Source organism: Mytilus edulis, chromosome 9, assembly GCF_963676685.1.
Source record: "Mytilus edulis chromosome 9, xbMytEdul2.2, whole genome shotgun sequence".
In the NCBI taxonomy this organism is placed as follows: domain Eukaryota; kingdom Metazoa; phylum Mollusca; class Bivalvia; order Mytilida; family Mytilidae; genus Mytilus; species Mytilus edulis.
In genome coordinates, this window is record NC_092352.1 from 26363590 (window position 1) to 26377433 (window position 13844).

Genomic DNA, 13844 nt, shown 5'->3' on the forward strand with positions numbered 1-13844 from the left:
GATTTTTAGGGGCCTTATGATTTCTGGTCTGTTCGTTTGTCTGTCTGACCTGATTCAGGTTAAAGTTTTCAGTTAAGGTAGTTTTTGATGAAGTTGAAGTCCAATTAATTTGAAACTTACACATGTTTGGTTTCCCATGATATGACCCAAAGATGACCATGCCTGACAGGCATGACATGATTTTTTGTCTCGCTTGACCGAGTCAAAGAGCGAGACAGAGGTATGCTGTTTCCGGCGTTGACGATGACCACGTCAACATTTGTATTAGTTTGCGATTAGGTCTATTTTATGGTGAACCACTAGTGGTATGTCAAAGATATTTGGTATGCAGTTGTATCAGTATTGGCACATCTCATTACCATGGAGATTATTTGGCACCACCCCCTCAGTTATGGTGTTGACTTTGAAATTTTTGTTTAGTTTTCATGTATTATTTTGTGATTAGGTCTAGTTTATTGTAAACCACTAGTGGTAAGTCAAAGATATTTGGTATACAGTTGTATCAGTATTGGCACATCTCATTACCATAGATATTATTTGGCCTGGCCCCTCAGTTATGGTCTGTTAACTTTGAAACTTGCTTAGTTTTCATGTGTAAGTTTGTGATTAGGACTAGTTTATGGTGAACTACTAGTGGTAAGTCAAAGATATTTGGTATACAGTTGTATCAGTATTGGCACATCTCATTAACATGGAGATTATTTGGCGCCCCAATACCCTCAGTTATGGTCTATTGACTTTGAAACTTTTGTTTAGTTTTCATGTATTATTTTGTGATTAGGTCTAGTTTATGGTGAACCACTAGTGGTAAGTCAAAGATATTTGGTATGCTGTTGTATCAGTATTGGCACATCTCATTACCATGGAGATTATTTGGCCCCACCCCCTCAGTTATGGTCTGTTGACTTTGAAACTTTTGTTTAGTTTTCATGTATTATTTTGTGATTAGGTCTATTTTATGGTGAACCTCAAGTAGTATGTTAATGATAATTGGTATGCAGTTGTAAAAGCATTGGCATATCTCATTTCCATGGAGATTATTTGGCCCCGCCCCCTCAGTCAAGGTCTATTGACTTTGAAACTTTTGCTTAGTTTTCATGTATTAGTTTGTGTTTAGGTTTGTTTAATGGGAACTGCCTATAATAAGTAAATGGTATTGGGTTTGTGTTGTATTAGCATTGGCACATCTCATTTTCATGGAGATTGTTGAGCCATGTACCTTCAGTCATGGTTCATAGACTTTGAATATATGCAAATTTTACATGTTGCTATTTCGATTTCAACATTTGCAGTATCGAAATTACCAAAAAGCAAGACATATCCCTGTGATAAGTTTATTATTTATTTTCTAGTGAAGTGGATTGTGGATATATTATTTTTATGATAAGATATCATGAAAGGATCATGAAACATTTTAGGAGTGTTGTTTTTGATAGTTTTCTACAGCATTAACATCTTGAATCAACAGCTAAGACTAACTAAATTAGCTTCCTGTAATAGAAATAATATTTTACACTCCTTTATGAACAATGAGTTGTCCTTTATGTTCCTTTTAAATTTAGAGGTCATCCTGTTTGTAACTGCACTGTAGAATGTTTAAAGCCCTATGGGCCGAGTGAAATAAAAATTGAATAATCAAACAGAATATTCTACCTTCATTGAACCATTCCCAAATCAAGAAAGACATTTATACAATTTTAATTACAGCTTGCATGATTGACATTATTGACATATTTCATAATAAAACAAATAACCAGTAACAATCTACTCTGTAACAAACTTTCAAATAATAAACAGTATGTGTCTTATTGTGTCTAATATCATCGTTTCTTCTTTTTAGCTGGCATAATATCTTCATCTGAGTCAGTATCAAAAGTTATTCCCCTTGATTTTGGAGCTGATTTTTTGGTTGGTGCTGGTTTTCTGGAGGAGGAGGAAGCATTGAATGGGTCATCATCTGATAATTCCATCACATCATCATTCTCTGAGTCTGCATAACTGAAACCACAAGTGAATGTTTCATATGTTTTTCGATACAAAAAAATCAAAATCATGCATACTTTAAAATATGTTTAATAAATTATTTTTAAGGATTGTTGATACTATTTTTTTTATCTGCATGACCCAGTAATAAGGATAGGTGTATTTTTCTCCTATTTCATTTCAGGAATTGGGACAATATTGTGACAATTGTGGACTGATAATTTTTATTATTTAATGTGTTATTAATTGTATTTAAACATATATTTATTTGAATATTGGTGGGTGGTCAACTTCTTAGGTGTGCACAAACACTTATAAATGCATTGATTTTCATACTCATGATTTAAACCATTTATACTTTGCAAGCGAGAAAGGCCAGTTTTATATGTATATCTGGGTAATGATTAACTACGAAATACTTTGATTATCCTGTCATATAGTGATTTATTTTGACATATCTTGTCGTGAGATTCAACTTGTTTACATCTGCCATGACACCGTTCTGTACTTTCACTTTGCGATCCCATATTATTATTTGTTTAAGTTAACACTTTATCAATGCAGATCATTATGTATTTATTATGTTTGTGCCTCCCTTTTCATTAACAATGTCTATATTTATGATAGAGCAGGGTTTTCATTGCTCTCATTTAAGCATTATATCTAATGTGTAAGGTTATGTAAATTACACCCAAGTTCAAACACCGTATCGAGAAAGGAATTTACTGTCCGTTTAAAAATAGCATTATATAGAAATGTCTTTATTCTTATTTGCTTTTAAACATAATTCGGACAAGAAGGACAAATTTAGGACAACTGAATGTTTCTTTATTTAAGAATAACGAATTCTGTTTGTCTTTATAAACGTTTCTAGCCAAAAGACGTAAGAAACGCTGCTTTTAATTGGATGATTTGATGTTTACTTTTACATAATAGTTAGTGCCAAAATACATAAATAGGAGCCTGTAGATAAACATGGAATTTTGAATGAATCCTTTGAACCTTCAACTACCTTTTTATATTCACCACCCAATTTATTGTTTTATCTGTTGAATGATGAATGTGTATTTGGTGTTTATTATATTGAAAGAAGAAGTCAAAATACAAATAAAACAAGAATGTGTCCTCAGTACACGAATGCCCCACTCGCACTATCATTTTCCATGTTCAGTGGACCGTGAAATTGGGGTAAAAACTCTAATTTGGCATTAAAATTAGAAAGATCATATCATAGGGGACATGTGTACTAAGTTTGAAGTCGATTGGACTTAAACTTCATCAAAAACTACCTTGACCAAAAACTTTAACCTGAAGCGGGACAGACGGACGGACGAACAGATGGACGGACGGACGGACGCACAGACCAGAAAATATAATGCCCCTCTACTATCGTAGGTGGGGCATAATAAATATCATTGTTAATATGTTTATTACAAATCTGTTTCTCCACAATGCTGTTGATTCCACCCCTCCTGAATGATGGTTAAACAGTTTATAGCAACCCTAGGTTTGTTACAATATCCCTAATGCACCTCGAAATGAGAAACTCAAAAGTTTTGTATAAACAAAAAATCTCTGTGTAGTGATATTGGACATGTTTCTATGTTTTACAAATGACTGAGCTTAACCATTTGTGGTTATTAGGAAAGTAGAGGAACATAGAATAAATGTGTACAAACTATGGAGCTATTAAATGTGTTCAAAGTATTAAATTCTCAAAGAACTTATTGTGTTAAAAAAGGGATTTTTTACCACGAGGAGCCGCATCACGAAAGGATGTTCGGGGTATGCTAATTTACGGAAAAATAATCTCACTTCGTACCCCGAAAATTTAACCACATATGTGAAAATGTCACAGCTTGAAAACGAGCTATCATACATATCCAAGTTTACGATATGGACTGAGCTATAGGAAAAAACGTTACCATTACCACCTATGTAAAAACAATTAAAGATATTGACCTAATTGGCCTCAAACTTTAAATAGCCTCTAAAGGCTGTGGTGAAAATCAAAATTTTGAAATAAAAAAGAAAAGAAAACAAGAATGTGACCATGGGACACAGATGACCTCACTTGTAAATATGTACTAATTCAAACCTATAGATGTTTTGTTTTCTTTGAAATTTAATGACATTTGTTTCTTAATTGTCTGTAAGTTATAAACATACCTCATAGTCTTATTCCTGGATGATCTAGAACTCTGAGATGCAAAGGCATTTTTAATACTACTTTGACTCTCAGCTACAACAGGTGCTTTCTTAGATCCTCTTCCCCTTCCCCCTCTTGTTCCTCTAGTACTAGTTTCTCCACCTCCTCTACTTCCTCTTGATCCTCTTGCACCACGTCCACGCCCTCTTCCCCTACCTCGTCCTCTTGTACTTGTATCCATTTCATCTTCTTCGTTTGAATTCTCTGATTTGCTGTCTTCATCAAATCCAGTATCATCGGCTGGACGTTTTGCTCTTGCCCGCTGAATAGCTTCCTGGGCTTCCTGAACATCTTCTTTCTTCTTCTTTCTCTCATCCCTGTACCTTATCACTTCATCATCAATAGCATCAGTTTCTGCATTTCTTGTTTTGAGATAACCCTGAAATTATAATACAATGTAATTAAATGTTCACTAAGGTTGACAACCGAATGTAGGATTGCCATGTCTTGCTTCCACAACATTTTAAGCCTGACAAAAAGACAGGGTGTATGATAAATAACTTGCCAACTCATGTCCAAACAGGCCCGTAGCCAGGACTTTCCAAAGGGGGGGTCATTTGGACTCACAAACTCGACTTTAACAGTCACAATTCGAACAAAACGTTGACTTTAACAGTGCTCAATTGTTTTCAAGGGGGGGGGGGGTCCAAACCCCCTGGCTACGGGTATGCCAAAGTTCATTTTTTTCAATCTCAGAATTAATTAGATGTGATAACTAAATTAACAGACCTGTGTTTTCTCCAGCTGATATTTGACAAGTTCTGAAATGGCCTCCTTTTCTTCTTTTTCCACATACTCTGCAACAGCGTCACCCATACCTTTTTCTGTGAGTAACTTTAATTGCATGTGCTAAAAAGAAATCAGTAAATTCAGAATTTAAATTTCAAATTTGCTACTTTGATTCTTTATAAAAAAACAAAACTATGCAAGATAAACTGACACATCATTGCTTACTGAAATAGAATTTTACCACCAGGAACTCAATTTAGAGTTTTCATTATGCTTTATTTATTTTCCCCATATTTTCTTCTTCAAAAGGGGCACATATGCTAAAGTATCTTGTCTGCTTAACTGATCATAACTAAATATTATGGTGACAGTTTTTGAGCTGAAGGTATTACTAAATGTTTATCAGTGAACCCTAAAATAAGGTTAAGGTAAGGTGATTCTTTTCATTATGCTTGAACAGACATGTTTAACCCCAACCTATTCTGTAGGTATTTGCAGTGTCCAAAGTTAGGAGCCTGTAATTCAGTGGTTGTCGTTTGTTGATGTGTTACTATAGAACAGACATGTTTAACCCCAACCCATTCTGTAGGTATTTGCAGTGTCCAAAGTTAGGAGCCTGTAATTCAGTGGTTGTCGTTTGTTGATGTGTTACTAATTTGTTTTTCTTTAATTAGTTTTCTCGTTGCAATTGTTTTACATTTGTCAAACTATTAGCCTTACAATAGTCATACACAGGCCATACAATTTTTAATTGGACATGGCTGTGAATTAATACATCCTCAGCATTCAGCAGGACCCACAATCAATATTAGCTTTACTGTGAAATGAATGTTACTTTGAACATAGTCATAGAGTACTATATCTAATAAGTATTACATGCTTTACTGTGGAATGAATGTTACTTTGAACATAGTCATAGAGTACTATATCTAATAAGTATTACATGCTGGTTATTTCACTGGGATCTCAATCGTATTGGCAGTGAAGTAAATAAATATAGTGGTGTAATTTACATTTTTTTAAACGATCAACTAACTATCATGACTATTAATAACTTTAAAATTTCAACATACTGTGTCTGCTTGTGAAAATATATCTTTCACAACATCTTCTACTCTTGATTTCTCTAGGTTTTCCTTTCTTATAGCATACTGTAGAGCCTCATCTTGAAATAAAAACATAAAATATGTCATTTAACTGCAAGCCTGCATTGCTCACAGCATAATACTGAATAATGCTACTGGTTTGTTTTTTTAAAGACCATTGTGAAAGGGCCAAAAAATGTAGAAATTGGATAGGGAAACTGTCAATAACAAGATTGGACGTGCAGAAATGTCTCAGGGGATTGGCTGACCAGAAATATCTAAATTTTAATAACTGATCACTTATCAATGACATGAGTTAAAAGTTCTCATTGACAATCATACCACCTCTTATTTCTTTAGTACTGTAGGGTTTGTGGAATTAAGCTAAGTTTATCCCCTTGACTTTCACGATAGAGAATATTAGTTATGAAATCAAAGTATTTTGACACCCTAAGTAGCAATTGTTAAAAATATTTATTTTTTAGGATGTATTTAAGAGCTTAAATCACTGTGACAAAACAGTCAGATGCAACTTTACCATTTTTATCTTCTTTCTTCATTATAATTTTTTTCCTAGTAAAATGCAGTATATCTTTAGGGTTTGCCACTTTGTCTACAAATTTTTGACCAAACCTGAAAATATTATAAAAATACATTTAATAAATATTGTACACATTAGTTTACAATGATTACAGTTTCAATGAAATCCATTCCAAATCTTGACTCAATCCTAGTTGTGTTACAAAGATTAATTCAGATGAGTTAGTATAAAAAGTTTGTAAAACATACCAAAAACATAAGAACAATCCTCTAAACAATTTTACAACAAAGTTTTATGGAAAACATGGAAAAACTTCATGGTCTATTGTTGATGTTAATACCATAACAAGTAATAGCTTTTCAGCTTTTTCTCTTAGCTGAAGAAAATGGAAAGTGTTCTCGCTTTATAGATTAATTCATTCAGAATAGCCTTGCATTATATCAATCAACAAATTTTACCACACACGTTATAAAGTAGTATATCGTTTAACAGGTCGAGAACTCTAGATTTCCTGCTGTCAGAATATATTTGCATAGCAATTTCCAAAACACAAGGCAAATACGGCCTTGAAAAACTGACCAATCGACTCAATGAACTACAATGCATTGTGGGCTACTACGAGTTTACTAACACTTGAAAACATGTGGAATTAGCTGAAAAACTGTCAACTAATATAATGTCTGAGACCCTCAAAATAAATTTTCTTTTCTGAATATGTTTATTGTAAAATATATAACATAATCTTCAATTCGCATGCTCAGATAAAAAAGTATTGTTTACGGGCTTCACCAATCGACTTTCTTTTTTTGCCTTGTAAAAGTAGTTGAACAGGTTTTTTCCATTGTTATGCATTGTACCTGAACAATAATTTCACGGCGTGAAACAGCTAAATGTTAAATGAATTGACCACCGTATAGTCTGAAAAATCGTTGAATGCTATTCCAGAAAAAAATGTATGAGGGGAGGGGGGGGTTGGAAGGCAGTTTTTGTCAGCACCCACCACCCAGACAATTGTAATTGAGAATTATAGTGCATTATAGTGTGAAAAGTTACTCTGATACCCATCACCCATGTATTATTAATATAATGTGCCTTCCAACCCCCATACATTTTTTTTCTGGAATAGCCCTGAGCTCTTTTCAGCCTGTATGAGAAGAAAAAATATTGGTGGCCTTCGGCTGTTGTCTGCTCTATGGTCGGGTTGTTATCTCTTTGACACATCCCCCATTTCCATTCTCAATTTTATTTTATAATGTCATTCCAAAAACCTTTCTGCCTCAAAAAAACATGAAAACTGGCACTGAAACACTTTTATCTGTAATGGATACTTGAACTTTTTTTAATCAGGACCTGAACTAAAAGCAAGAGCATCATGATATTCAGTATGCTAAAAATAAGTGTTGTTGACGAGGGGACGGTAAATAGCTAAACAAACTCTGTATAGTGTCATTCATCGATAAAGTCCGTATGTTACTCATTTTATCCCAAATTATACCTCAGAGATATTCTTATCGTTCGGCTGCTGTCCTATTGACGTAAGTGCAATGTCTCCAATATATATTATAGAAATAAGAAGATTAGGTATGAGTGCCAAATGGGACATCTTCCCATCCAAGACACAATCTAGTAAAGTAATCAATCATAGGTTCAATGCGGAAAAGTAAGCTATAAAGGGACCAAATATTACTTGTGTAAAACAATCCCCCCCCCCCCCAAAAAAAAAAAAACAAAAAAAAAAACAACACAGCTAATTTCATATTCTAAAGGAGAAGAAACTTATCCAATAAATAAAAGAAATATAATAGGTTTAGATCCAACGCTGCAATTTTCACAAAACATATCAAAGGTTTCTACCTTGTCGCACAGAAAATGGATAATATCATTAATGGTTTTAATAAGGTTTGTAAATGTCAGGGGCCTTTAAAAAAATCCAATATCTCCAATAGAAAAAAATCAAACTTTGCAAAGACAAAAAAAAAAAAAATGAAATTGCTGCTATACTACCTTCAGAACAGTTTAAAAGTCCCAAATACTGAAATATGTCAAAAATCAATTATACCTATAGATTTTGTTTACCCTGTCAGACAAAAGTTTAAAACTGCAGTTTTGATGAAATATTATATATGATATAGGCTTTTTGCATGTTCTGTATTGTACCTTACATTACTTAGTGTTCTACAGACGTCAGTAAATATTTCATAATGAAAAACCGAACTTTCAGAAAGATATCTGTATACAAAAATACGGAGATTTAGTAAGATTGCTATTGGGACAACCATCTATTTATGCTGTAATGAAGTGGATAGAAGTAGTGATAGGCATCTGTAATGCCTTCAACAATGAGAAACACCCATACCGTATAATCGGCTATAAATGGCCCCGATTGATGCCTTCGTTGTTGTTTCTTATAGAAAAATGAATAAACACATTCTTTTCCTCGATTTAAATTACTTTTTAATCATAAGAGAAGGTACAATATCATAAAATATTTTTTGTGAAAACCTAGAAAATTAAGTGACTACATTAGATATTTGACAAACTCCAAGTCTTTGCTTTTTTACGAACACAAAATTCAAGGATCATATATTTTTCCTTAACTATCTATTCCAAAGGTGCTGCCCTCATAAATATTAGCACTGGCTATTATCGATGAATAACTTTACATTAGTAAGTTTGTCTGATGGGTAATTGTGTTTTTCACTGTGTGTCGCTGCTGTCTGGTGGACGAATATTGAAATCTCTGTGTCTTCATGAAACATATTAATGGTTATGTATCGGGTCTTTCAAAAACTTGTTTCTTCGTATAGAAACAACTCTTCGTTAATCTAAGCATGGAACGAATACTTGATATCACGAACTATAAATATGGATACACAAAATTAAAAACTAAGCGAAATTGATAATCGCTCACTGCACGAAAAAATGTGATGTATTTCAGTAAATAACACGCGTTGTTTGTTGATTGTAAACACGTTGTAGTCCATCATGCATTGTTACTCATTTAGTGGATTGGTCAAAAACCCAGGTAAAAATAATTTGCGTCACACGAAAATAAATAATTACATGTGCGAGGACATAAATATGCTAATTTATGCATTTCCATATAAGGTAGTGTTCCCGAACTGTTTAACGTTGTGTGTGTTTACAAAACTCCAGACGATTCGGCTATTTCTGGATAAAAGTTACCAGTGTACCAATATCATGAATATGCATGATTAATGACCAGGCAAAATCTAATTGCTAAAATAGAGAGGACAAATCCGATACTCTACGGGATTGAAAGACATTTACTAGGTTTGGATTGTCCTAACCAATCAACAAACTTTGATTATTCACATCCCGTAATATCTTCCAATCAGGTAGTAAGAACCATTCAGGTACTGACTGTCCATTGTTCAATTCTTAATAATGTCTCTGAGGAGAAATTAATCAATAGAAGAAAGCTGGAAATCCACAATACCATGTACTACATTAGAAGAAATTCATTGTTGACTATCTACATATACCGAGTTTTGATTCATAAAAACTTGACATGTTTGAGGTGATCCAACTTAAGTGCTGTAATTGTATTACTTTAATGGTTTACAATATATATATCAGAATCAAACAATTTTTCATGCAACCTTGCAAAACGTAGATTTCAATGTCACAAATTGAGTTTACTCAACAACAGCTAGCGAAACTCTGTAAATAGATACTAAAATACAACAGTTTAAGATCTCCATTCTAATGTCACATATCAAAATAATTCAATCAGCTGTTTTTTTTACTCTTTGGTTGTGTTGTTGTCTAATTGACACATTCCCCATGTCTATTCTCCATGTCAGTAAATATTTTGGTTTTTTAAAATGCCATAAAAGAATGTTTGTGAAACTGTTACATCGTCTTTCACATTTAATCAATGTGGTATCAAATATAAACTCCTGATATTAAACATAAACACTACATGAAGTTGTATTTATACTTTTTGTTTGCGTCTGCATGTCTCATGCGTTTTGAATATCAACAAATAGGAGATTTATAGGGACATTTTTTTCAATAAAAATTTTGTTTTGCACAATTCACACATGGTATGAAACAATTCTATGAATTTTTAATACTTTCAATATAAACTTAAACCATTAGAGCCATGATATATATTCACAAAAGTTTAAAATAGACAAAGGAGGACAATAATATGATACTGTTAGTGTAACAGCCTATCTGAAATGAATTATGATACATGTATTGACCAAAATAGATGTACCAAACCAAGTCTGACAAATGGAAAGGACATAAAATTATTCCATGTGATTTTCAAAGTTATACCAACTATTTTACCTATTACTATTAAACATTTCAAACCCTCCACTGTAATCAATTCTGAGTCGTATAAGTGGTTTCTCTGGTTGTTTTCTGTTCCCTGTGTGTTCCATTTCTAAATAAATAAATATGAAAAATATACTTCAACATGATCAAGCATGAATTTTAAAAGGTTCATTTTATTATGCATGCATATGTATGAATATAAATTTAAAATGAATGAATTTTTAATAAATTTATAGAAACAATTCATTAAATACACTATTGTTTAGTAAAGAATGCTTAGTAGTTGCTGATTTAGTTACTGTGAAGTTAAAAAATTTAACTGAACCTATTCATTTTTTTTCTTTAATTAAAGGGTAAAAGCTCTCTCATTGACAATCATATCACAACTTCCTTTTGTAATAATCATAAGTTCTTGTTGTTATTGGAAACTTTCAAAAATCTAAACACAAAGTTATAAAAGAGTTATAAACTACTCCCTAACCACAATGAACTGTTTTATGTGTATTCTTGACAGTGATGATTTTAAAGGTTGTAATCACTGCATATTATTTGGTATTATCTTCAACATACCTGCTTTTTCAATCAATGATTCGACTTTCTCTGTGCAGTAAGCCTCTACTTGTTTGTTAACATTGTGATCTTCAGGGTTTAGACTTGTGTCTGATAACATTATATCCTCCATATAAAACTGTCTTACTGTTTCCAAAGGAATCTTTGTCATTTTAAAATCCTTCCCCTTCACTTGAAGCAATCCGATATGTTTCTTTGCAGTTTCACCTTCACTAAGTGATGTTGCTATGCTACTACCTGGCTGGCTGACATAAAAATTCTGAATACCATTCCATTCTGGGTCTATTCTACATTCATGTTCGTGACCCCAAATGACAAGGTCAAGAAAGTCATCTAGAAATTGTTCGGGGATGTAATTTGTTGCCCCATGTTTTGCCCTGTTTTGGTGAATTACAAACATATTGAACCAATCGTCTTTATCTTCTTTAGGTCTCAGCATAGACACATTTTTATGTAAAAACATTCTGTGAAGTCGCTCATCTCGTATTGAACCTAGACCATACAATGCCATCTTAGTGTTGCCTTTCTGTAGCAGCAAAGGACTTATTTCTATTTTCTCTAACGAAGTTGTCTTTCCAAAATAATTGACAAATCCAGCTGTATGCAATAAATCTAATGCACATAGATTACCTTGACCAGTTGGATCATCATGATTACCATGAATGGAAAGTACTGGTGTTGCCACATTTAGATTTTGATCTTCATGATTCAGAATTGGAAACTGACAGTGACTAAAATCCACAGATTGATCACTTAAGAATTCATATTGAATAGGTTTATCTCCCATACAATATCTTCTAAGCAGCGCTAAACAACCATGTAATATTTTCCTTGAAGGTTTGTTTTCATGAAACAAATCACCACCTAAAAGTATGAAATCCACATCATGTTTCTTTCCATTGTCTAATATTTCTTCAAATGCAACCAATGAATCATTTCCACGAATAGCATCTTTTTCACCATACCCTAAATGGATGTCTGTTGCAATTAAAATTTTGAATGTGTCATCAACATCGTCACCAGGCATTATTCAGTACTACTATTCAAAATCTTAATCTAAAATAACAAAATTACATGAATTTAGTTGATTAACTCCAGCATAATCTTATATAAATGAATTCAGCGTAAAAGAATGACTTTTATTCTTGTCTATAGATATAAGATGTGGTATGAGTGCCAATGGGACAACTCTACATCCAAATCACAATTTGTAAAAGTAAACTATTATAGGTCAAAGTACGGTCTTGGCTAGTCAGAGTTCACGAAAATAGTCGGTCCTGTCGGTCAAAATGAGGCTCAGACCAGTATTTTGAAAGCTAGTGCCGGAGTGGCGATCTACATGTGGCCTGCTAAATTTTTTCATGTAGCCATTCCAGGCAAGCAATCGGTGATTGAACTCTTCGATGGAGATAACAAATACTGAGAAAGTGATTCAGATGATACACAGGTAAAATAGCTACGGATGTTTTACGTCCGTAAAAAATCCGTAATACGTCCGTATTATACGGCACGTCTACGGACGAATAGTACCACGGACGTAAAACGTCCGAAGCTTTTCATCCGTAAAACGTCCGTTATACGGATTTTTAGTACCACGTCCGTAATACGGACGTTTAGTACCACGTCTGTAATACGGATGTTTTGTACCACGGACGTATAACGTCTTTTATTATTATGCATTGCTTGTACTCCTATTGTGCTGAAGGAACAATAATTTTTTTTTTTTTTTTCACAATTTAGCCTGTATAAAAAATGAATATGTGTGGTTTTTTTAAGTAATAGCTGTTTAAGTTATTAATGTGTTATTTTATCCAAACATCATCTCATTAAGGTACATTCATACCAAACACATACCAGGAATATATCTGCTTTGATGAATTTTGCAACATACCATATACTAAAATATATCAAAGCATACAGCAATACATGTTAGTAGCACTTTTTATATCAAAAGTTAACTCCAAAAAGTCTCAGGGTTGAGATCTCATAAACATGTTTAACCCCACTGCATGTTTGCGCTTGTCCCAAGTCAGGAGCCTCTGGCCTTTTTTAGTCTTGTATTATTTTTAATTTTAGTTTCTTGTGTACAATTTGGGGGCCAGCTGTAGGGTGCGGAAATTTCTCGCTGCATTGAAGACCTGTTGGTGACCTGCTGTTGTCTTCTCTTGTGTCAGGTTGTTGTCTCTTTGACACATTCCCCATTTCCATTCTCAATTTTATCAATTGTCTGTGTATCTCAAAATTGCATTTCCATTATTGCCAGTGGCAATTCCAATAAAACCTGACTGTTCTCAAAACTAAAAAAAGAGAATTAGTTCAATCTTTCAGTTTGTAACAAAAATACTTGCATGAAGTATAAATAGTTCACTAACTAGTTAAAATGAAATTGAATTTTCCTTTGTACAGATAATTATCCAGA

At 33.3% G+C, this 13844-nt stretch overlaps 1 protein-coding gene across 2 annotated transcripts in view; it reads right to left on the minus strand.

Annotated features, from left to right (window-relative positions):
- Nucleotides 1-1682: 1682 nt before the first annotated feature.
- The window catches only part of LOC139487936 (double-strand break repair protein MRE11-like), a 41638-nt gene continuing 29476 nt past the window's right edge, over nucleotides 1683-13844 (minus strand). For both annotated transcript variants that reach the window (XM_071273177.1, XM_071273178.1), the window contains exons 2-8: nucleotides 11426-12481; nucleotides 10868-10964; nucleotides 6545-6639; nucleotides 5995-6086; nucleotides 4922-5041; nucleotides 4153-4571; nucleotides 1683-1998 (exon numbers count right to left, since the gene is read on the minus strand). In XM_071273177.1, the coding sequence (XP_071129278.1) occupies nucleotides 1821-1998; nucleotides 4153-4571; nucleotides 4922-5041; nucleotides 5995-6086; nucleotides 6545-6639; nucleotides 10868-10964; nucleotides 11426-12452 (2028 nt within the window). In that variant the 5' untranslated portion in view covers nucleotides 12453-12481 and the 3' untranslated portion in view covers nucleotides 1683-1820. The remainder of the gene's footprint in view (nucleotides 1999-4152; nucleotides 4572-4921; nucleotides 5042-5994; nucleotides 6087-6544; nucleotides 6640-10867; nucleotides 10965-11425; nucleotides 12482-13844) is intronic.